At 30.3% G+C, this 25,680-nt stretch overlaps 3 protein-coding genes across 3 annotated transcripts; all 3 read left to right on the forward strand.

Moving 5' to 3' along the window:
* Nucleotides 1–2,121: 2,121 nt before the first annotated feature.
* On the forward strand, nt 2,122–3,100 carry LOC115709439 (small ribosomal subunit protein eS6). Its single transcript, XM_030637548.2, is given in 2 exon segments — nt 2,122–2,702; nt 2,705–3,100. Coding segments are annotated over 2 exon segments (738 nt in total). The 5' UTR covers nt 2,122–2,194; the 3' UTR covers nt 2,935–3,100.
* A 3,754-nt stretch (nt 3,101–6,854) lies between these two features.
* Nucleotides 6,855–12,877, forward strand: LOC115709543 (uncharacterized). The gene is made up of 3 exons (XM_030637667.2): nt 6,855–7,301; nt 7,397–7,607; nt 7,802–12,877. Exons 1-3 carry the CDS (start codon nt 6,966–6,968, stop codon nt 12,643–12,645), a joined length of 5,391 nt encoding a protein of 1,796 aa, XP_030493527.2. The 5' UTR covers nt 6,855–6,965; the 3' UTR covers nt 12,646–12,877.
* Nucleotides 12,878–20,179: 7,302 nt separating this feature from the next.
* On the forward strand, nt 20,180–23,719 carry LOC115704158 (uncharacterized). Its single transcript, XM_061112540.1, has one exon. The coding sequence runs from the start codon at nt 20,180–20,182 to the stop codon at nt 23,717–23,719; it is 3,540 nt and encodes a 1,179-aa protein (XP_060968523.1).
* Nucleotides 23,720–25,680: the final 1,961 nt, after the last annotated feature.

Raw genomic sequence — 25,680 nt, forward strand, 5'->3', positions numbered from 1 at the left:
ACGGTATTTTTTACTTTTTTACTATGTTTTTTATAAGTTTCATACTGCAGTATACTGTGTTAAGTTTTAACTAGTGTTCTACTGGTATTTTTTAGTTGTTCTACTGTTTTTTTGAGTTGTTCTATTTTGTGTTCTACTGGTGTTTTATAAAAACACAGTATTTTTGAAAACTTTTCCATGTGACAGTATTTTTATAAAAATTACCTCAAATTCTAGTATTTTTGTAAGTTTCCCTTATAGTATGGTTCTGTTTGGGTTGGATTCTTGGGCTTAGGGGAATATTGTAGGGCTCCTGATTGGGTTGGAGATGAAGGATCATAAGTTTACATAATACACTATTTTTTTTTTTTTTTTTGTAAATTTTTATATTTTTATGTTTAAAGGTTTTTTTTTTATATATATATTTTGATGGTATTCTATAAAAATAATACAAAAACAACAAAAAAAAATTACATAAAAGTAATATGAAAATAATATTAAAATAATAACAAAAAATAACATACAAATAACGAAAAATAAACAACAAATTAATAAGAGCACAACATAATAATATATGAAAATACCGTACTTATTGTAAATAACATTATAAAAATCGTAAAAATGTTTAAAATTCTGTATAACTGTATTTTGTAATTTTTGTGTATTTGTGTATTTGTGAAATAATCCCAAGAATTTAAGAGTTCATGGGCTACATGGTGGGTGTATTGAAAGAGGAAATTTGATTGCATACCCACTTTACTTTATTTGTTTCAATTTTTACCTTTATTTTTATATCCTTTAAAATATACCTACTTTTATAAATAATATCCCTATTATACTCTTTAAGTTTATATAAATTATGTGCTAGACTTAAGTAAAGGGTGATGATATATTGGGCAAATTACTCACAAAAGTAGGTATATTTGAATGAAATATAATATGAAGGTATTTTTGATTAATAAATAAAAAAAATATTCTTCAACTTTCCCCGTATTGAAATGGTTCTTGGGCCTAGGACTGAGTATAGTTGGGTTCTTGTTTGGGTTGGATTCTTGGGCTAACAAATGGAATATTGTTGGGTTCCTGATTGGATTGGAGATGTAGGATTTGAATCTTGGGCTTGGAAATGGGGTGCATGAAAAGAAGACTTTAGTTTTCTGAAAATGCATTGTGATATATAAGTTGGAAACTTACAAAAATACTGGAATTTGGGTTAACTTTTACAAAAATACTATCACACAGAATTTTTTTCAAAAATACTGTGTTTTTATAAAACACCAGTAAAACACAAAGCAGAACAACTCAAAATAACAGTAGAACACTAGTAAAACACCAGTAGAACACCAGTGTAAACTTAACACAGTATACTGCAGTATGAAACTTATAAAAAAATACAGTAAAAAAGTAAAAAATTCCGCCTGACAGTATTTTTGTAAAAAAATAGCAAAAGTTAGTATACTATGTAAATTTCCCTATATAAGTATTATTAAGTATATATTGTTATTTGAATTAGTCTTGGCCTTAATTATGTATATATTTTTATTTGTTGAAAATAATTTGTAATTTTCAATTATTTTTTTTTAGTAATTTGAGGCTAAATCCCCATAATTCTCAATTCACTTATAATGAATCTTACAATATCAAATTTTGGTAAGAAAACTCTCCAAAATACTAATCTGTATGTATTTTTAAGGTTTCGTCTATATATTCTCATTAAATTCTTATTTTACTTACGTGACAATAGCAGATCACTCAAAAATTGGCCAAGGTAGCTATATTTACCAAAACTTAAAGTATAAAAATTACAACTAAATAATCAAAATAAAATTTTTGCAAATATAGTATTTATTTGTCAAAATGAGCTATAGCTTAGTAACCAAGTGTAATATAAATACTACAAATTATTCGCACTCATAAATTTTCTTTTTGATATAATTATATCAAAAAAATATAGCATTTATCTAATTAATAACCCCTCGTGGTGTTATTGGCTTAGTAGAATAATTTTAATTATTAGATATTTGCAATAATATATTAAAATAAAAGAAAATAAATAAAAAATTATCGTTATGGGCCGAAGGCCCCAGCCCAGCCCAGTTGTTGTTCTTCTTTATTCTATATATTTGTTACTATAACAACTAGGGTTTCTCTACAACGATTAGGGTTTGAGAATTTCAGGAGCTAACGAAGAGAGACCAGCGCAGCTTCTGCAAACATGAAATTCAATATCGCCAATCCGACCACCGGTTGCCAGAAAAAGTTAGAGATTGATGACGATCAAAAACTCAGAGCATTCTTCGACAAGAGAATCTCACAGGAAGTCAGTGGTGATTCTTTGGGCGAAGAGTTCAAAGGATACGTTTTTAAGATCATGGGAGGTTGTGACAAGCAAGGTTTCCCAATGAAGCAGGGAGTGTTGACTCCAGGCCGAGTCCGTCTCTTGCTCCACCGTGGAACACCTTGTTTCCGTGGTTTCGGAAGGCGTACCGGAGAGCGAAGGAGGAAATCAGTCCGTGGATGCATCGTCAGCCAAGATCTCTCGGTTTTGAATCTGGTTATTGTGAAGAAAGGAGAGAATGATCTTCCTGGATTGACTGATACCGAGAAACCTAGAATGAGAGGTCCAAAGAGGGCTTCAAAAATCCGTAAGCTGTTTAATCTTTCGAAGGATGATGATGTTAGGAAGTATGTGAACACTTATCGCAGGTCCTTTACAACCAAGTCTGTAAGAAGGCTAGCAAAGCTCCTAAGATTCAGAGGCTTGTTACTCCATTGACTTTGCAGAGGAAGAGGGCTAGAATTGCAGATAAGAAGAAGAGGGTGGCGAAATCGAAGGCTGATGCTGCTGAGTACCAGAAACTCCTTGCGTCTAGATTGAAGGAGCAGAGGGAGCGTCGCAGTGAGAGTTTGGCTAAGAAAAGGTCCAGACTTTCTTCTGCTAAACCATCAGTTTGATCTAAGAAATTTGATATTTAGTTTATTTTTAGTTTTGGTTTAATGGTTTTTTTGATTATGTTTTGGAACTATTGATTTTTGTTTTTTTTTTTATTTTTGAAACTTTGAGTATTATGAATTAATGTTTGGATTCAGGCTATAAATTTATGTTTCAATTTTTGGATGATGTTTGTTTGTTCTGTTGCTTTGAATAGTTTGTTTAATTTACCATATTATTGTTTTTGGAATTGAATTAACATTGCATTGTTAGAAAATTGTTTTAGTAAGTAATTAAACAGAGTGGTTTAGGTGACTTTAATCATGTCATCTGATCAGCTTTGTGTCTTTCAATTTTGCTTTGGGGACTGGAAAAAAGTTTACTTGGAATGTTTCAAGTGTTACAAATATCAATTTTCAGTTGTTATTGAATAGATTGTTTCTATACTCCATTTTAATCTATTGTGAGATCAAAATTGAAGCATTTGTTCATCTGTTTTATTTGGGGACACAATTTGCTATGTGAGGTCTATAAAGGGCCAAGTAGTTTATGTGTGAAATTATCAAGTAGTTTACCTAGTTTATGGCATTTTGCTTCTTTAACTTTTGGTCGAGTAGATTTGAATATTTGGTTATTTTTGTTTTATGAAGATATTAAGCCCTTTATTTTTTGTAAATATCATAACTGGTATAGGAATAATATGCATTCAAACCTGCCCTTCCCATAGTATTATGATATCGAAATCTGGGTGCCTTTAAAGTTTGCAGTTTAACAAAATCTTTATAGGAATCTAAATTAATTTTTCATATTATATTCAATCAATTCAATTCCAATCTCAATTGAGTAAAGTCACTTTGTGGGTATTAGACAAGCATAATAATATCTATGTTATAAGCTAAATTGGTCAATTCGTTTAGTTGGGAATGAACATTCTGCTATGCCCTAATCACATTCACAATCCCAAATTATCAGATTTTGGTTTGGCCAAATTTTACGCACCAAAATAACACATACGAAAAAATTATGAGCTGAGTCAAAATTAGATCGGATTTGGTTAGCGTATTTTTTGGATTCTGTTAGCATTAACTCCGTAAAAAAATGAAATTGATTCAAATTAATAGATTCACTAATCCGTTTACTTTTTTAATTTAAAGTTTAAATATTATTTATTTTTCATAAAAGAATAAATCTAGATAAAAAGAAAATTTACTAAAAACATAATAGGGTAGCTTATTTATTATTTTAAAATTAATAATTTACTTCTATTTAGATATTTTGGATTTAAGGGAAAATTAAAAAAATAATAAAAATAGGAAGCAAGTAATTAATGTGTGAATTAACGTTATTGATTTGAATTGTATCTATCTATGGAATAACAGTTTTACTCAAATAATTTATGGTTTTCTTAGTTATATAAATTTCAATTACATGCAAATTTTCTATTTTCGTAATAAATTAAACATGTAAAAGATATTAAATACAAAAACCTATAAGCTATCAAACCATATAAGTACTCTCATCATATATCGAAATTTGTTCCTATTTCATTATAGCATAGTTGACACTCATTTTTTAAATCTCGTATCAAAATCATAAACATTTAATTGACATTAAATGACTAGAAAATTAAAAGAAATAAGTACGAATAAAATACAATACATAGAAAATTGGGGAAGAATCAAATCACATTGTAATCATAAACAGATGTCAAACAATATCCATCAATACCCTAATTAAATGTTTAGCTATTCTTGTTCATCTTAACAATTCGACAAAATTTAAGTAAGAACATAAGAAGAAAATAGGGAAGAAGAGATTATTGCAAAACTTCGTTGAAAAGCCTTCTAGGTTGCTTCTGCTCACTAATTTTCGTACTCTCTAATTGCTTGATGAAAAATATGAAAGTCCACTTTTTTTTTACAACCGAAAAGGATAAAAAGTAAAAAATACATATTTTTCAAATTTTAGTGGGGCTAGCCTCGACACTAGGCGCTTAGTGTCGCGGCCCGTGTTGAGGCATTGATATTTCCTTTGATATTTCTGGGACACGGGCCTCAACACTAGTTGAGAGTGTTGAGGCATTAGACCCCAAATTTTGGGCAACAAGCTTACAAATAATATTTTGGCCATAACTCTTTGAATATTGCTTAGAATTAGACGATTCAAGATTTGGAAAGTTGAAAGAGAAATTTTGTACTTGTCAAAATTTAGGAGTAAAAATATTAATTTTTAACGGTAAAAGAAACAAAACCTAAGAGAATGAGTACAAATTATGTAAATAGTATTTAGGAGAACTTTTTAACAAGCCGTATATTTTAGGATGCAAAATTAGATAGTGCTGAAAGTTTAGAGGACGAAAATGCTAATTATTTTTAATAATAATAATATTAATAATAAGTTACTACGAAAAAAAAGCATAACCCAAGTATAGAAGACAAACTACCTAAAAAAAGCATAACCTAGTAGAAAATAAAAACTAAATATGTCTCAAAGTTTGAAAAAAAAAAACAAAAAAATCATAACCCAAGTATAGTATCATAGTCTCATACCTCTCAAGCCTCCCAACAAATTAAAAAGTAAAAAAAGATGAAACTAAGAATCGAGAAGAAAATATCTTTACACATGTAATTCACAATGATCATCAGTTCACTATCGTCATTAGATCTTCATAATTTAAGCATATGGTATATAATTTTGATTATGGATGATAGTCAAAATAATTTTGATTATCAATGGTATATATACTATATATATGTCAAGAATAAAAAGGAAATTATATATATTTATATCAGGGTCGGATATGGTGCAGATAGTATTATTCCCGCCCCCACCACAATCCCGCTTCCGGTATTGAAATTGTTCCCCACCATTGCCCCATTAACCACTAAGATGGGGAATCTCCACCCTATTAGGGGCGGATCCCCGCGGTATAAAATTCCATCTCTAACTATGATACAAACACACTAAATAAATGATGGTAATCGAAACGAGTAATAAATTAGTGAGCATTCATTCTCATCTAAACTTTATCTAATGATAATTAATTTCATTTTCAATAAGCCAATGTTGTTAAAGTTAAACACACATGCTTGAAAACAAAGCAGTGTCTAAAATTTTAAACATGTGTATATTGGTAACATTTCAAACTAATTTTATGAACATCTTTGTCTAAAATGAGCAATGACCATGTGACATTATTTAATTTTTTTTTAAAAAAATTACTTTATCACTAACTAATTTTTTGAAATAATATATATAATCATAAAATTTAATTAAAAAGTGGTAAGTGGAACTATGATGGATAACTTTTAGAATTCTCTACTATTGTAATAATTTTTGTAAGAAAATATGTCAAATCTTATATGGATGAGGGAAAAAATAAAAAAAGAATTATTTTAGAATGATTTGTATATTTTGACAACTATGAATGTTGCTCCTATTAGAGTGGAGGTTGCCCATGTAGTTGTTTTTACTACATAAGCAATGTAATCATCATTTTTAATGTAATTTTATCAACACCGTTATTTATATTCGACAACAATCATGTGACATTACTTTATTTATTTATTTTTTTTTTCAAAAAGATTACTGTGGTATTATTCTATAGTATTTAATAAAATTTAATCATTTAAATAATGAAATGTGAGATTATAAAGGGTAACTTTTAAAGTTGTCAATTATTAGAATGATTTTTATACGAAAAATTATCAAATTTTACGTGGATAAAAGAAAAAAAGAAAAAAATAATATGTCCTGACAACTATAAATGTTGTTTTCCTTGTAAATACTCTAAAAAATGCTATAACATAACTCGACCAAACTGATCCATATACACCCTAAGCTCTTAGTACTTTATTAGAGATCTCTAGACTAATCTTATATTTAGGTAATTTTAGTGTTTCTAATTCTATTTCTTTCTTTTTTTTTTAAAATGCGTTTCTAATTCTATTTCAAAGATGAAAAAAACAAAAAAAGAATTCTATCTGAGAGATGGCATAATTGTAATTTCCTCACAATTTAGGACTTTTTCTTGAAAGGACAAAAATTTAGCGGTATGATCATCATCACTTTCCCTCTATTGAAAGGTCATTTCAATGTAACTTCATGCAGAGCTACTCACATATTCCCATTACTTCTCTCTCTCTCTAAGCTCTGTTTCAGCCATTGTAGTGCAGTAGCCATGAATATGAAAGCTGAACACAACAATCAAAAAATAATGAATGATACAGAATTAACTGCTAAGTTCCATATAGAAGAAATTAGGTCCAAAAAGTTCTCCATTGGTAAAAAAGACTCCAACCCTTTAACACAAGACCTTCATCATGCTGTTACAAGTTTATCAGCTGAACTTTACACTAAAGATGTTCACTTTCTAATGGAACTTATTCAGGTTGATGTTTCACTCTTTTAAATGTTCTTCTTTTCTGAGTATGTTTGAAATGGAGACTGATAAATGTGTGTGTGCATGTGTTTTTTTTTTGGTAGAATGCTGAAGATAATGAGTATGAACAGAGTGTGGAACCAACTCTAGAGTTTATTTTGACAAAAGAAGACATAACAGAGACTGGTGCACCCACCACCCTTTTGATTTTCAATAATGAAGTTGGTTTTTCAAGGAAGAACATGGAGTCTCTTTGTAGTATTGGTCGTTCTACAAAGAAGGGAAGAAGACAACAAGGGTTTATTGGAGAAAAAGGTGATTTGATTTGAGGACAATATTTAACTTTTTTTCTATGTTGGGTTTCTGTTTTTCTACTGAAAAGCTTAAACTTTTCTGTGAAAATGAAAACTTTTTTATAAAAATTGTTTCTTTATGGTGTGTGTTTCATGAAAGTTGGATTCTTTTGTTAGATTCATGACTCAAGTTTGTATCTTTAACCAAAAATGCAGGGATTGGATTCAAAAGTGTCTTCCTTGTGAGTCCACAGCCACATGTATTCAGCAATGGCTACCAAGTTAGATTCAGGGAAGAGCCAAACCCAGATTGTGATATTGGGTACATAGTTCCTGAATGGGTCAGCAAAAAACCTTATCTTTCTGATATTGCTGATATATATGGTTCAGACAAAGAGTTACCCAAGACCATATTTATACTTCCATTGAAGCCAGAGAAGGTGGAAGCTGTTAAAACACAGCTCTCAGAGCTACACCCAGAGATTCTGTTGTTCTTATCTAAGGTTAAGAGGCTCTATGTTCGTGAGGATGACCGTGATTCAGCAAAAAATGACAATGTCTCAATTGTTTCTATAGCTAGTGAGACTAGTTATGTGGAGTTGAGTAGTGAAGGAGTTGATTCTCGTGTTGTTCAACTTTCAGTCAAAGAGAAAACTTGTGCTGATGAGGAGACTTGCAGCTATTTCATGTGGAGACAGGTGTTTCCAGTCAAGCCTGAGAATAGAGTCAATTCAAGGTTAGATGTGGAGAAGTGGATTATAACTCTTGCTTTCCCATTTGGGAATAGATTGAGATCAAGAGGTATTTCTTCTGTTGGTGTCTTTGCATTCTTGCCTACAGCTATGGTTACAAATTTTCCTTTTGTTATTCAAGCTGATTTTATACTTGCTTCATCAAGGGAATCCATACTTTTGGACAATTTATGGAACTTGGGGATTTTAGAATGTGTCCCATCAGCATTTGTGAAAGCTTTTCAGACTTGTGTGAGGAAGGATTGTCTGTTTTCAATGGCTCAAGTGTATGAGTTTTTACCTGCTTGTGCTTCATCATATCCTGAGCTTAACAGAATAAGGGATGCCATTAAAAACCAGATAGCGAATTTAGCAATTGTGCCATATGAGTTGTTTGATGGTGAAGAACATTTCGCTAAGCCTAAAGAGGTTGTTAGAATTCTGTCCACATTTCGTCAACTCTTGTCTAAATGCAAGAAGGAAGGAGCTTCCTTGCATGGTTTACGTAGATTGAACAAGGTTTTGCACCCGTCCTTAGACCTCGCGAAATTCACACTAGTTCTTAATTTTCTTGGAGTGGCATATGTTGATCGAAGTGTTGATTGGTATGTGAAATGCATACAATCTTGTAATCTTGTTACCCAACACTCCATAGAGGTTTACATGGAGCTACTGTGTTTTATTGCTGAGAATGAAAAAACTGTGTCTAGAACTTACTTTCGGTGTTTGCCACTTTTTAAATTCATTAACCGAGAAGGGAATGTGGAATTGTGTTCCATTTCCCAAACCATGAAAGAAGAAGTTACAATTAGGTATGTTCTAGACTTGAATATACATTCTTGGTTAAGTAAGTGCAGCATAGAGTTTGGTTGTTTTAACAATGTGTATTTCTTGCTTGACGACATTCAGAAGTCTCTTGTAACACAATGTAAATCTTCAAAAATCTGGTATTGGCTATCGAACAGTGCAAAAGTAAGATCATTCTTGGCCTATGATTATGCTTACATGCTTATCAATGGTGTACCCGAAAATAGAAAAGATCTCACAAGACTTGTTGCTCATTTCCTTTATCAAGCTCATAAGAAACATTTCATTGGTGAGAGTAGGATTTATGATCTCTGTGCTAATGTTCCCATCATCGACGGTTGTGATCGTGTTCATGTTAGGAAGGAGAAGAGTGTAACTCTTGCACCTGTGTCCGGAAGCAAATGGGCCAAGTTATTTGGTCCTTCTAATCCATTTCTAAACCAGAAATATATTGATGTTGGAAATGAATATGTTTGGAGGAGTTCATTTTTGGGAGAAACTACTTCTGAGAAAGTCATTCTAGACTTTATTTGCAAGTACACCAAATCTATGGATTTACCCGAGCTTTCTCCTCCAAACTTGGAGTTGAAAGTAGCTTTTTCTCCACTGTCAATGAAACAAGCGTTTATGCTTCTTGATTGGATAAGGTTTCTTCAGACTAGGGGGGCATGTCTACCTGAAAGATTCCAGGCAAGCATTCAAGATGGAAAATGGTTGAAGACTTACACGGGTTATAAATCTCCAAGGCAGTCTATTCTTCCTGATGAAACAGGCAAAACAATGTTTGATATGGTGAAGCATGTTCTCAAGGATATATCAGTTATAGAACAAGAGTTCTACCATAACAAAATTAGAAAGTATCAAGATGAGTTGACATTTCTTGGTGTGGGATTCGGGTCAAGTGACGTGCAGAGATTAATTGCTGGGCGATTTGTCTCTCTTGTTTCGTCTGCTGGAATCAGAAAAGAGGTGGTCTTTTCTTTGTTGAAGTTCATTGGTTTCTTGAACACAAGGAAAATGATTGATGAGGAGTGGTTGCAAGCCATGAAGAGGGCTAAGTGGCTGAAGACTCATCAGGGTTATAGTGCTCCCGAGGGAGCTATTCTCCTGTTGTCTAAGATAGAAACATCTTCATGTTTGATTACCCCGAATCTTTTTATTGTTGATGAAGCTTATTATGGAAGCAATTTAGGCTCTTTCTCTGTTGAACTAAAGATGCTTGGAGTTATAACTGATCATGTTGAATCTTTGAAATTGATTGCAGAAAATGCAAGTCTTTGTCCAAATCTGACTTCTGTAACAGCTGATTGCGGTTTGCTTATGCTTGAATGCATCAAAGTTTGTGGTACTTCTGCCACTAGCTTGATTGAAAGGATTAAAGAGCAGCCTTGGTTAAAGACAAACTCGGGGTTCAACACCCCTTTCGAAACTACTTATCCTAATCCAATATGGGGCTCTTTGGCGAATGCTTTGCAGATTCCTACTGTTGACGAACTCTACTATGGAGATGAGCTTTTGAATTATCATAGTGAACTGAGTGCAATTGGGGTGGCTGTTGATACTGCTTGTGTAATTGAAAAGATTGATGCTAAGTTTAAGCTTCTTTTACATTCATCAAAACTGGGACCTGATATGGTACTATCAATGTTGAAGAGTTTGAAAGAAATGAGACAAATTTCATCTTCAGGATGTGTTGAACTGCAGTGTTTGTTTACTGAGAAGTGGTTAAAAACTCGTTGTGGTTACAAGGCTCCAAGCCAATCAATTGTTTTTAGTATGAATTGGGGAGCGGTATCGCCTTTTGTTGACCTTCCTCTAATCGATGATGGGTTTTATAGCATTATGATTTACAGGTACAAGGATGAACTCCAAATGTTGGGTGCCATTACCAACTTTGAGGGTGGCGCTGGACTTGTTCTTGAAGGTCTAAAGAGTCCCATTGAACCTGAATTTATAACAGCTTCTGGTACAATAGCACTGTTGAAGTGCCTTCAGTCTGTTATGTCCAAGTCTTCTGATCAGTCATTGCCTGAGAACTTTCTTGAGAACATCTCCAAAAGCAAGTTTTTAAAGACAACAAAGGGTTACTCAGTTCCCGAAGAATGTGTTCTTTTCGATTCAGCTTGGGAAGGTACTTTGAACCAGACTGATGTGCCGAGTATTGATGTGAAGTGTTACGAATCAGACTTATCATTGTACAAGGAGCAGTTGAAAGCCATTGGTGTAAGAACAGATTCTATGGAGGTTTGCTCTCTTATATCTTGGCTACTCTATTCGCAGACAAACACATTGTTGATAACAAGGCTATATACATTCCTTTACTTGTTCAACTGGAAGCCAGAGAACTCAGATGAGTTCATCTCTCTTGTTTGGATACCAAGCCATGATGGTGTCAAGGGAAAATGGATTAAGTCCACACAATGTATACGTAATGACAACAATGATCTCTTTGTTTCTCGCTTGCATTGTCTTTCTCGTTTTTACAAGCCAGAATTGCTACCTTTATTTGTGTCAGCTTTTGGTGTTAGAGAATTTCCTTCTCTGGATGACTATTTCCAGTTATGGAATGATTGGACTTCAAGCAATGACCGCCGTGTTTCTAAGGCTAAATGCCGCTCTTTTTGGGAAGGCATATCAAAACATTGGAAGCCCGAAACCATAAAGGCTTTCAAGCAACACTTCACCAAACTTTCTGCCACCACAGTTTTGGATGATGAGATTCACTTGGTAGACAAGGAACATGTTTTCATACCTGATGATTTGCGCTTGAAGAGTATTTTTGAAAGTGTTTCACTACCTTTGTTTGTTTGGTTCCCGAATGTTGGTACCTTATCGTCTTCCTCGTGGTTACTCAAGACGATCTATTGCTCTCTAGGAGTAAAAAACTTGACTGATTCTGTCAAAGTTTGGAGCATCTTTGCAGGAGATACACCAAAGAAACTCATACCGAAGAATGGTTTGATCGAAAAAGGTCTCATCAAAATGATATTGGCTTTTCTTGCTGGTCCACTGCTTAATATGCCAGTAAAGAAGAGACAACAAACCGCCACTGCCCTTCTTAACCTCACCCTATACCAGACCGAGCAGCCCATCAAAATCACCTACATCCTGACCCCATACCCGAACGAAACAGTGAAAGCTGAAGCAAAGAAAATGGTGTTTTGGGACAAAAAATCAAAGCAGCTGATCATTGACAAATCAGGGTACGAAAACAGAAAAAGTAGCGCAGAGTTTGCGTCCTGTTTTGCTCAAGAAATTTCGGAAGGAATGCTGCCAGAAGCAAGAGCAACTGTAGTAGATAGTCTCAGCAGAATTATACACATGGGATTCATGTATGAGTTCAAAGAAGACTCTGTTGAGTACTTGTTAGTAAGAGAGAATCTGGAGATGTTGAGTGAAGATGTTAAGTTTGTTGGTTCTGTATTTGGTCAAGTCAATTCAGAGGAAATGGCTCCTTTTACACCATTGCCACCACCATCCAAGAAGCTGTGCAAGAGAGGTAATAGTAGTGCCTTGACTTGATCCTTTTGTTTTGGTACGACAATGTTATGCAATGTCGTTTTTGAATGCGCCTTTTGTTATGTGTATATTTTAATTTTGAATGTAGAAAACTTCAGTGTTCTGTCTTTGGCTAAGCTTCTTTTTCTTTTGACTCTTGTTATGAATTATGTAATCTGATCCAAAGCAAAAAAAACCCACTTGACTTTCTTTTGACTCTTTGGGTAATTTGATGAACCAAAGTTTTCTATTTAGTGGTTGGGATGAAAAAACTAAGCATGTGAAAGTGGATATTGATACCCATATATATAGTAGTTACATAATTCTCATTTATATGTGATGGTTGTACTATTGTGCAAATTATCAATATGTTAAATTTTGTTGATACTTATTTCTCAAACTATATTAGACAATTGGTAGTTAAATGATGACATGACAAATCTATATCTATATATAAAGGAAAGCACAAACATGATGATGTGGAGGTCTATGTGAGTTTTCCTTCATCATCTTTATTTTCTTAGTTTTTCAATTTTTTTTCAAACTTAATTTAGTTTTATAACTCCTATTATTAATAATGTAACATTCTCCATTAATTCAAGTCTTTTTATCTTCTTATATATAATTAATTAATAAGTAATAATTTTAATGTTTGGTAAGGAAAAACGAATTTAATATTTCATTTTTATACTCATTTTTTTAAGTGACTTTTGGTATACTTGAAAATAAATAAATAAATTACAATAATAATATGTAGATAATAATTAAATTAAATTGGTGATAATAGAATAGGAACCATCTTTTGAGCTATTTAACTTCTCATTATCACTAATTTTTTCCTATATATATAGGTTCTCATCATCTAATTTCTTGCAAAAAAAATTAGAAAAAATTCCTCTTTTGTTAATTAGCATATGTTGCCAGTGGATTATCTTCTAACTAATTAGGAAGACGAACTAACAACTATGGAGATGATAATGGTCAATGTTGAATCAAGATAATTTTATATTGGTATGTATGTTTTGGTGTATAATGGAAGAATTTTGTTCATTAGTTTTGAATTTGATGTAAAATTTTAGATATTGCAATTAAGTAATATATATAAATATGTATATTTAGTCATGTTGTCACCTATTAAAAGAGGTCATACATTTCTTGAAATAAAAGAAAATATTTTTTCATATATTTCGTTGATATTCGATATTCGATACTTGATGTCTTGATATTTTTTTGACATATATTTATTTTATTTGAGAAAAAATATTATATTTTTCTAAATATATATATTAGGTTCTAATTAAGTAAAAGTGTTTAGAATTTTTTTTTTTATGATATAGTTGTTACTTATCTATATTTAAATATATATATATATAATATTATGATATTATGATGCTATGACTTTTTTGTCCTAATCTTTCTTCTTTTTTTTTTTCTCTTATTTTATTAGAATTTTATTTAATTTATCTTTAAAAAAGATTAATAATAATTACTCTCATTTAATTAGTTTTTAGTTTCTCTCATAAAATATCATTGACTGGAGAGTTTTTCAATTTTGTAACTATAACGTTTTTCTAATAGATTTGTGTATTTATGTATTTTATTTGTCAAGTTTTAATGTTTTGATTTTTATAAAAACAAATATGTTACATTTATATATAAAATCATTTAGAAAGACAAAAATAATTAACCTAAAAAATCAATATAATTTTTTAAAATTATTATAAATTATTTGTTAACCATTATTATTATTATTATTTGATCAATAAACTTCTTATTATTAATAATACATAACAATAAAATAAAATAAATATTTAATAATACTCAATATACAATGTAGTTTCTATATAAGAGAAGACTTCATCAAGACTAATCATAATTGTCAAATACATTAATCACCATACCATATTAATAGATTATTTTATTTGAGACTTTTAAGTTTTTCTTTAATTATTTAATTTCTCCCTATACCATATTAATTCTTTTATATATATACATATATCCCATTTAGCTAATTTAACGCTAAAAAAAATGGAGAGATAAGAATTCTTCTTTTGGTAATTAGTATGTCTTTGGTGGAAGTCACTTTCTAACTAATTGGAGCTAGCAAGTATAATAATGGGAGTTCTCTATGTTTTTCATATTGAAATTATGTAATTTAGTTTAAATAAAATAATTACACTAATATGTGCTTGCTTAATTTGTATATACATAATAAGTAAAAATACCGCATAAACTATTATTTTGTATATATCTCCTTTTTTTAAGCATGTTAATAATATTATTAATAGGTTTTTATTTTAGTTTTTTTGTTTACTATTTGACTTGATCAGAGGTGATTTACTTTAAAAATGTAACTCTCATCATAAATTCAATTATAATGCTCTTATTATTTTCCTTACTTCATGCATATAGAATATATATATATATTGATATATAGTTAACATCATTATTATTTTTATATTTTCTTATAAAATAAAAACTCTGCCTCAACAATTGACACATAATATCTCTAATGCTTTCATATATATATATATATATATACATTGATTATATGATAATAATAATATTATAACTATTATTTTTTATTAATCACATATTTAATAATTATCACGTATTTATAGTGACTTTTTTTTTTGTTTGAAAAGATTTAGAGTGACTTTTATTTTTAGTAATTTAAATCATATAATTTATATCTATTTATATTATATTCATATAACTGTAAAATATTAAAAAGTGGTGTGACATTCTCTATATCTAATTTTTTTTAAATAGCTACATCTATTTTTCTATTTTTTTTAGGTTATAGTTTTTTTTTTCTACTTTTTCATGTTATTTCAATTTAATGTAACCAATCAACTAATTAAATTATAATTTATAATACAAAGGATACAAACATTTATGTTTTATAAAACTTATCAACAATAATTTTGTTCATAAATTATGAAACATTTTTAATGAAACTAAAGGTCCATTTTAAAATTAATTGTTTCTCTATTTGCAAATGTTGAGAATGTTCAAAGAAATTTAAAGTTAGCATGTAATAATATTAATATTGTGCATATTGAATCAAATAGTTAATTGTGTTTTATAATTTATATTGATATATATACTTTAATATTAAACATTAAAATTTATTTAAGTTCATAAATGAGATTTATTGATGTTGTGATTTTTTTTTTAGAAAATAGTTGATAGTATATTTTTAGTTGCGAATGTAATAATATTATATTATTATTAACATTTAGGATGTGTATATATGTGCTCTCTTTAGGGGATTAAATCCCTTTCTTTTCAATTTATTTCTAATTATGAAAATTTGTGTCAATTATTGTTTCTATAATAATAATAATAATAATAATAATAATAATAATAATAATAATAATAATAATAATAATTGATAGTTATAATAATCATAATGAACTTATATTGTTGCTATAAATTGTATTAAAAATGGGGTCGAACCCGCGCGAAGCGCGGCTTAGTCTCCTAGTTTATATATAAACAAAATATTAAATATATGATGCCATGTTATTATATTGACAATACACGAGTTGTACTTAATTGCAACCAAATATTATTTTTTTTTTTGTATTAATACTAAAGATTATTTTCTATAAGAAATATAAAAGTTGAGCTATATTTTGTACAAAATGTACTTTTGTGATATTTTTATAATAATTTTGTGTTCCAATATATAATTGTAAATCTTGATACAAAATTTAGGGTTTTTTTCATTTTTGCACTTCAAAACAGATTTTTTTTCCTTTTGCATTTTTATGGAATTCTACATAAAAACTCCTATTACAACTACTGCAACTTAAATTACAACAAAAAATCGTAAAGAAACCATTATTGCAACTAGCGCTGCAACCATTTTAGAAACCCAAACTGTAAATTTGAAAAAAAAAATTAAAAAAAATAGTATATGTAATAATTTCCCATAAATTGGTATGTTATTTAATACTTACTTAATAATTTATTAAAAAATATAAAATAATAATAATGTAAAGTTAAATATAAAATTTAATAATAATAATAATGCAAGTTATTTAATGCAAAAGAGTGTGTTAGCTAAAATTTAATAATAAAATATTAAAAGTAGCATAATAATAAATATAAAAGTATAACATTTATTGTAAAGTAAATTTTGTATCATGTTATATTGTGATACAAATTTGGATCACTTTTAATTAGGTAAGATTTTCGCATTATAATTTAGCATACCATTAAAGTAGACTTTTAATAAAGTGAACTATATTTTATATTTGTATTACTTATTTGCATTTCTATTGAAAATACTCTTAAGTAACTGAAAAGATTTGAGTATTATACATTACATACTTTTTTTGCTATTATCTTGCTAAATTAGTAAGCGTGAAGATTCATTTTTTTTTTTTGCTATTCAACTTTTATTCATTAATAAAAAATAAAATAATTTTGACCTCATGCCACATAATCTCGCAAAATTAAGTTTATCTCTAGTTTATGTTATGGTGTGGTGGTCAAATCTTCCTAGTTATCACGCGTTCAAAAGTAGTGTTTCATATTGTATTAAATTAATCTAATTTAACTTAATTTATATTAAATATGCTAATTATTTTTGTTGATTTAGTTATAGGTTATTTTTTAATAAATAAAAAATTAATTGACGTATTAAATTTTTTAACAAGGGATTTTGAATGCTAATTTTGAGTTTTCGACTCCTTTATTTTGCACTTTCCTTTAATATTAAAAAAAAAACCATTAAGATTTTACAATCATAAAAAAATAAAATAATTTTTTTATTAAATTATCTCAAATCTACATAATGGACAAAATTTACTAATACGTAGCCAGTCAACAATACATTCTTTATGATATATGTGGGAACAAATTAAGTTACTAGCTTCATAACCAATGGAAATATTCTCCAAACAAATCGAACAGAAAAATTGATCATTTTCAACCAACACCTTATCCAAATTTTCAATCGACTTTTCACTAGCTGCCACAAAACCAATAGCATAATCTTCGTCAACAAAACCAATATCATCATAATCTTCGTCAATATCACTCTCGAGTGATAGATCATCATCATCATAATCTTCATCATCATCAATATCATCACCACCATCATAATCTTCGTCAATATCACTCTCAGAGACGAGTGATAGATTATCATCATCATTATCTCCATCATCAATATCATCATCATCATCAATATCATCACTATCATCATAATCTTCGTCAATATCACTCTCAGAGACGAGTGATAGATCATCATCATCATCAATATCATCACCGTCATCATCATTATCAGCATCATAATCATCATCATTAACATCATCTTCATCATTATCATCATCATCAACATCATCTTCATCATTAACATCATCTTCATCATTATCATCATCATTAACACCATCTTCATTATTATTATCAGCATCATCATCATTAACATCATCTTTGTCATCAACATCATCTTCATCATTATCAACATCATCTTCATCATTATCATCATCATCAACACCAATCTCAGAGAGGGATAATACTAGATCTTCATAAGCATCGCGATAATTGAATCGAGTTGGTTCAGGTTCAGCAAAAGAAATATTCACATCAACTTTTAAACTTAAATTATTATTGCAGTTGTGATGAGTCAACATTTGTCGACAATAATCAATAATTTTATAAGAAAGAATAAAGTAATAAGAAGGAAGATTGGCCTGATTACGAAGCATGTCATCAATAGCTTCTTTAGCAATAATGTTGTAATAGCTATACAATAATGTCACAAATGGAAGTTGTACATTATATGTGAAAACATCTGATGAGGTTATATCAATTGTATATTTCACAAATAAATAAATTTTAAAGCAAGGGTATCCTTGCTTTACATCTGTTATTTCTTCACAATTATCATATGGTGATATGTTATAGTAGTGCCTAATTCGAGAAGGAGCCATAATAATAATAATTTTATTAAAATAAAGGAAAGGTAATTGATCATATGATTTTGAGATTCAGACTTGACTAGAAGGTATGTTAGTGTATATATAGAAAAAATTTAGCAGCTAAATTTTAAACAATATATCCTATTCCTACTAGTACTATTATTGTTATTATGATTCGGGAGAAGATACTATATTAATATATTAAAAAATTGAAATGGAAATTTAAATTAAAGATGACACCTAACTTAAATTTTTAAAAATAATAATATCTTTTTATCAACGAAAGTATGATTTTTTTTTTAACTGAAAATTAAAAGATCGGTTAAATAATAATGAAATATAATTATGAGTATTTATTTTATTAAATATTGTATATAAATATTTATTTTATTAATTTTTTTATATAATAGGCGTGTGGTGGTAGTCGAACATTATTGGCTAAATAATTAATATGAGTTGCAACACTAAAACTAAATAGAATCAAAATATGTAAGATTTATTATTGAGAATAACATTCTCATATTATTTATTTGCTAATTATTTGGTGTTCTATAGTGTTAAATCAATTTAAATTTGAGATATCAAGTAATATAATTTATATTTATATTAAATATGTTAACTGCTTTTTAACATAAGATATTTATTCTTAACAGAAGATCTTTTTAATGAGAGTATATATTAGTACATTAGCTGTTTAATTAATATTAATAATTAGTGACAGATAAAGTAATGTCTTCCATTAAATTAATTAGTAACCAGTGTTATAAGAAGACTCGATCGTATGAATGAGCCAATTTACAATTAATTGAGTTTTTTGTTAAAGAGTTAATAATATAAACTATACATTTTTTTTCCCTATTTAAAACTATACTATACTATAGTCACTACGTATGTTACACTATCTCAAATCTACATAATGGACAAAATTTACTAACTCGTAACCATTCAAAACACAATTGTCATGATATTTATGAAAACAAGTTAACTTAGTAGCTTTATAACCAATCAAAATATTCTCCAAACAAATTGAACAATTCAATCGTTCGTTTTCAACCAATAATCTATCTATCTAATTTTTCAATTGACTTTTCACTAGCTGCCACAAAAGGTATAAAGATATTCTCATCATCGTCGTCATCATCAATTGGATCAAGTAATTTAGTAACAAAAACATTCACATCAACTCTTACTCGCAAATTACAATCTTTATCGTCTTTGTCGTCATCGTCGTCGTCATCCCACACATTCCACATGTCTCGACAGTAATTAAGAATTTTGTTAGTAAGAAAAAAGAAAGAAGAAGGAAGGTAAGTCTCCGAAAGCATGTCCTCAATAAAATCTTTAGTATTATGGTTCCCATAAATCAAAGCCATAAATGGAAGTTGTAAAGTTTGTGTGAAAACAAGTGATGAAATTTGTTGTTGTATTCTTGATGAAGTATTAGTATCATCATCTAATTTAATTGTGTAATTGGTAAATAAATAAATTGTAAAATAACAAGGTCGTCGTTCCTTTATTGTAATAACTTCATCATCTATTATTATATCATCATCGTCATTGTATGGTGAGATTTTAAATTCATTAACCGAGAAGGGAATGTGGAATTGTGTTCCATTTCCCAAACCATGAAAGAAGAAGTTACAATTAGGTATGTTCTAGACTTGAATATACATTCTTGGTTAAGTAAGTGCAGCATAGAGTTTGGTTGTTTTAACAATGTGTATTTCTTGCTTGACGACATTCAGAAGTCTCTTGTAACACAATGTAAATCTTCAAAAATCTGGTATTGGCTATCGAACAGTGCAAAAGTAAGATCATTCTTGGCCTATGATTATGCTTACATGCTTATCAATGGTGTACCCGAAAATAGAAAAGATCTCACAAGACTTGTTGCTCATTTCCTTTATCAAGCTCATAAGAAACATTTCATTGGTGAGAGTAGGATTTATGATCTCTGTGCTAATGTTCCCATCATCGACGGTTGTGATCGTGTTCATGTTAGGAAGGAGAAGAGTGTAACTCTTGCACCTGTGTCCGGAAGCAAATGGGCCAAGTTATTTGGTCCTTCTAATCCATTTCTAAACCAGAAATATATTGATGTTGGAAATGAATATGTTTGGAGGAGTTCATTTTTGGGAGAAACTACTTCTGAGAAAGTCATTCTAGACTTTATGTGCAAGTACACCAAATCTATGGATTTACCCGAGCTTTCTCCTCCAAACTTGGAGTTGAAAGTAGCTTTTTCTCCACTGTCAATGAAACAAGCGTTTATGCTTCTTGATTGGATAAGGTTTCTTCAGACTAGGGGGGCATGTCTACCTGAAAGATTCCAGGCAAGCATTCAAGATGGAAAATGGTTGAGGACTTACACGGGTTATAAATCTCCAAGGCAGTCCATTCTTCCTGATGAAACAGGCAAATCAATGTTTGATATGGTGAAGCATGTTCTCAAGGATATATCAGTTATAGAACAAGAGTTCTACCATAACAAAATTAGAAAGTATCAAGATGAGTTGACATTTCTTGGTGTGGGATTCGGGTCAAGTGACGTGCAGAGATTAATTGCTGGGCGATTTGTCTCTCTTGTTTTGTCTGCTGGAATCAGAAAAGAGGTGGTCTTTTCTTTGTTGAAGTTCATTGGTTTCTTGAACACAAGGAAAATGATTGATGAGGAGTGGTTGCAAGCCATGAAGAGGGCTAAGTGGCTGAAGACTCATCAGGGTTATAGTGCTCCCGAGGGAGCTATTCTCCTGTTGTCTAAGATAGAAACATCTTCATGTTTGATTACCCCGAATCTTTTTATTGTTGATGAAGCTTATTATGGAAGCAATTTAGGCTCTTTCTCTGTTGAACTAAAGATGCTTGGAGTTATAACCGATCATGTTGAATCTTTGAAAGTGATTGCAGAAAATGCAAGTCTTTGTCCAAATCTGACTTCTGTAACAGCTGATTGCGGTTTGCTTATGCTTGAATGCATCAAAGTTTGTGGTACTTCTGCCACTAGCTTGATTGAAAGGATTAAAGAGCAGCCTTGGTTAAAGACAAACTCGGGGTTCAACACCCCTTTCGAAACTACTTATCCTAATCCAATATGGGGCTCTTTGGCGAATGCTTTGCAGATTCCTACAGTTGATGAACTCTATTATGGGAATAAGCTTTTGAATTATCATAGTGAACTGAGTGCAATTGGAGTGGCTGTTGATACTGCTTGTGTAATTGAAAAGATTGATGCTAAGTTTAAGCTTCTTTTACATTCATCAAAACTGGGACCTGATATGGTACTATCAATGTTGAAGAGTTTGAAAGAAATGAGACAAACTTCATCTTCAGGATGTGTTGAACTGCAGTGTTTGTTTACTGAGAAGTGGTTAAAAACTCGTTGTGGTTACATGGCTCCGAGCCAATCAATTGTTTTTAGTATGAATTGGGGAGCGGTATCGCCTTTTGTTGACCTTCCTCTAATCGATGATGGGTTTTATAGCATTATGATTTACAGGTACAAGGATGAACTCCAAATGTTGGGTGCCATTACCAACTTCGAGGGTGGCGCTGGACTTGTTCTTGAAGGTCTAAAGAGTCCCATTGAACCTGAATTTATAACAGCTTCTGGTACAATAGCACTGTTGAAGTGCCTTCAGTCTGTTATGTCCAAGTCTTCTGATCAGTCATTGCCTGAGAACTTTCTTGAGAACATCTCCAAAAGCAAGTTTTTAAAGACAACAAAGGGTTACTCAGTTCCCGAAGAATGTGTTCTTTTCGATTCAGCTTGGGAAGGTACTTTGAACCAGACTGATGTGCCGAGTATTGATGTGATGTGCTACGAATCAGACTTATCGGTGTACAAGGAGCAGTTGAAAGCCATTGGTGTAAGAACAGATTCTATGGAGGTTTGCTATCTTATATCTCGGCTACTCTATTCGCAGACAAACACATTGTTGATAACAAGGCTATATACATTCCTTTACTTGTTCAACTGGAAGCCAGAGAACTCAGATGAGTTCATCTCTCTTGTTTGGATACCAAGCCATGATGGTGTCAAGGGAAAATGGATTAAGTCCACACAATGTATACGTAATGACAACAATGATCTCTTTGTTACTCGCTTGCATTGTCTTTCTCGGTTTTACAAGCCAGAATTGCTACCTTTATTTGTGTCAGCTTTTGGTGTTAGAGAATTTCCTTCTCTGGATGACTATTTCCAGTTATGGAATGATTGGACTTCAAGCAATGACGGCCGTGTTTCTAAAGCTAAATGCCGATCTTTTTGGGAAGGCATATCAAAACATTGGAAGCCCGAAACCATAGAGGCTTTCAAGCAACACTTCACCAAACTTTCTGCCACCACAGGTTTGGATGATGAGATTCACTTGGTAGACAAGGAACATGTTTTCACACCTGATGATTTGCGCTTGAAGAGTATTTTTGAAAGTGTTTCACTACCTTTGTTTGTTTGGTTCCCGAATGTTGGTACCTTATCGTCTTCCTCGTGGTTACTCAAGACGATCTATTGCTCTCTAGGAGTAAAAAACTTGACTGATTCTGTCAAAGTGGGGAGCATCTTTGCAGGAGATACACCAAAGAAACTCATACCGAAGAATGGTTTGATCGAAAAAGGTCTCATCAAAATGACATTGGCTTTTCTTGCCGGTCCACTGCTTAATATGCCAGTAAAGAAGAGACAACAAACTGCCACTGCCCTTCTTAACCTCACCCTATACCAGACCGAGCAGCCCATCAAAATCACCTACATCCTGACCCCATACCCGAACGAAACAGTGAAAGCTGAAGCAAAGAAAATGGTGTTTTGGGACAAAAAATCAAAGCAGCTGATCATTGACAAATCAGGGTACGAAAACAGAAAAAGTAGCGCAGAGTTTGCGTCTTGTTTTGCTCAAGAAATTTCGGAAGGAATGCTGCCAGAAGCAAGAGCAACTGTAGTAGATAGTCTCAGCAGAATTATACACATGGGATTCATGTATGAGTTCAAAGAAGACTCTGTTGGGTACTTGTTAGTAAGAGAGAATCTGGAGATGTTGAGTGAAGATGTTAAGTTTGTTGGTTCTGTATTTGGTCAAGTCAATTCAGAGGAAATGGCTCCTTTTACACCATTGCCACCACCATCCAAGAAGCTGTGCAAGAGAGGTAATAGTAGTGCCTTGGCTTGATCCTTTTGTTTTGGTACGACAATGTTATGCAATGTCGTTTTCGAATGCGCCTTTTGTTATGTGTATATTTTACTTTTGAATGTAGAAAACTTCAGTGTTCTGTCTTTGGCTAAGCTTCTTTTTCTTTTGACTCTTGTTATGAATTATGTAATCTGATCCAAAGCAAAAAAATCCACTTGACTTTCTTTTGACTCTTTGGGTAATTTGATGAACCAAAGTTTTCTATTTAGTGGTTGGGATGAAAAAACTAAGCATGTGAAAGTGGATATTGATACCCATATATATAGTAGTTTCATAATTCTCATTTATATATGATGGTTGTACTATTGTGCAAATTACCAATATGTTAAATTTTGTTGATACTTATTTCACAAACTATATTAGACAATTGGTAGTTAAATGATGACATGACAAATTTATATATAAACAAAATATTAAATATATGATGCCATTTTGTATTTAATTGCAACAAAATATTAATTTTTTTGTATTAATACTAAAATAAATTAGCTACTAGATTATTTTCTATAAGAAATATAAAAGTTGAGCTATATTTTGTACAAAATGTACTTTTGTGATATTTTTATAATAATTTTGTTACTAAATCTTGATACAAAATTTAGGGTTTTTTTCATTTTTACACTTTAAAATAGTTTTTTTTTTTTTTTTTTTTTTTTTTTTTTTGGTATTTTTACGGAATTCTACATAGAAACTCCTATTGCAACTAGTGCTGCAACTTAAATTGCAACAAAAAATCGTACAGAAACCCTTATTGCAACTAGCGCTGCAACCACTTTAGAAACCGAAACCGTAAATTTAAAAAAAAAAAAATAGTATATGGGGTAATTTCTCATAAATTAATGTTATTTAATACTTACTTAATAATTTATTAAAAAATATAAAATAATAATAATGTAAAGTTAAATATAAAATTTAATAATAAAATAATAATAATAATAATAATGCAAGTTATTTAATGCAAAAGAGTGTGTTAGCTAAAATTTAATAATAAAATATTAAAAATAACATAATAATAAATATAAAAGTATAACATTTATTGTAAAGTAATTTTGTATCATGTTATATTGTGATACAAATTTGGATCACTTTTAATTAGGTAAGATTTTCGCATTATAATTTAGCATACCATTAAAGTAGACTTTTAATAAAGTGAACTATATTTTATATTTGTATTACTTATTTGCATTTCTATTGAAAATACTCTTAAGTAACTGAAAAGATTTGAGTATTATATATTACATACTTTTTTTGCTATTATCTTGCTAAATTAGTAAGCGTGAAGATTCATTTTTTTTTGCTATTCAACTTTTATTCATTAATAAAAAATAAAATAATTTTGACCTCATGCCTCATAATCTCGCAAAATTAAGTTTATCTCTAGTTTATGTTATGGTGTGGTGGTCAAATCTTCCTAGTTATCGCGCGTTCAAAAGTAGTGTTTCATATTGTATTAAATTAATCTAATTTAACTTAATTTATATTAAATATGCTAATTATTTTTGTTGATTTAGTTATAGGTTATTTTTTAATAAATAAAAAATTAATTGACGTATTAAATTTTTTAACAAGGGATTTTGAATGCTAATTTTGAGTTTTTGACTCCTTTATTTTGCACTTTCCTTTAATATTAAAAAAAAAAACCATTAAGATTTTACAATCATAAAAAAATAAAATAATTTTTTTATTAAATTATCTCAAATCTACATAATGGACAAAATTTACTAATACGTAGCCAGTCAACAATACATTCTTTATGATATATGTGGGAACAAATTAAGTTACTAGCTTCATAACCAATGGAAATATTCTCCAAACAAATCGAACAGAAAAATTGATCATTTTCAACCAACACCTTATCCAAATTTTCAATCGACTTTTCACTAGCTGCCACAAAACCAATAGCATAATCTTCGTCAACAAAACCAATATCATCATAATCT

Source organism: Cannabis sativa, chromosome 3 (assembly GCF_029168945.1).
Source record: "Cannabis sativa cultivar Pink pepper isolate KNU-18-1 chromosome 3, ASM2916894v1, whole genome shotgun sequence".
In the NCBI taxonomy this organism is placed as follows: Eukaryota; Viridiplantae; Streptophyta; class Magnoliopsida; order Rosales; family Cannabaceae; genus Cannabis; species Cannabis sativa.

Coding starts and splice junctions, on each gene's coding strand:
- LOC115709543 (XM_030637667.2), top strand. CDS start 6,966: ATGATCATCATCACTTTCCCTCTATTGAAAGGTCATTTCAATGTAACT. Junction 7,302..7,396: donor TTCTAATGGAACTTATTCAG/GTTGATGTTTCA, acceptor TTTTTTTGGTAG/AATGCTGAAGATAATGAGTA. Junction 7,608..7,801: donor AGGGTTTATTGGAGAAAAAG/GTGATTTGATTT, acceptor CCAAAAATGCAG/GGATTGGATTCAAAAGTGTC.
- LOC115704158 (XM_061112540.1), top strand. CDS start 20,180: ATGAAAGAAGAAGTTACAATTAGGTATGTTCTAGACTTGAATATACAT.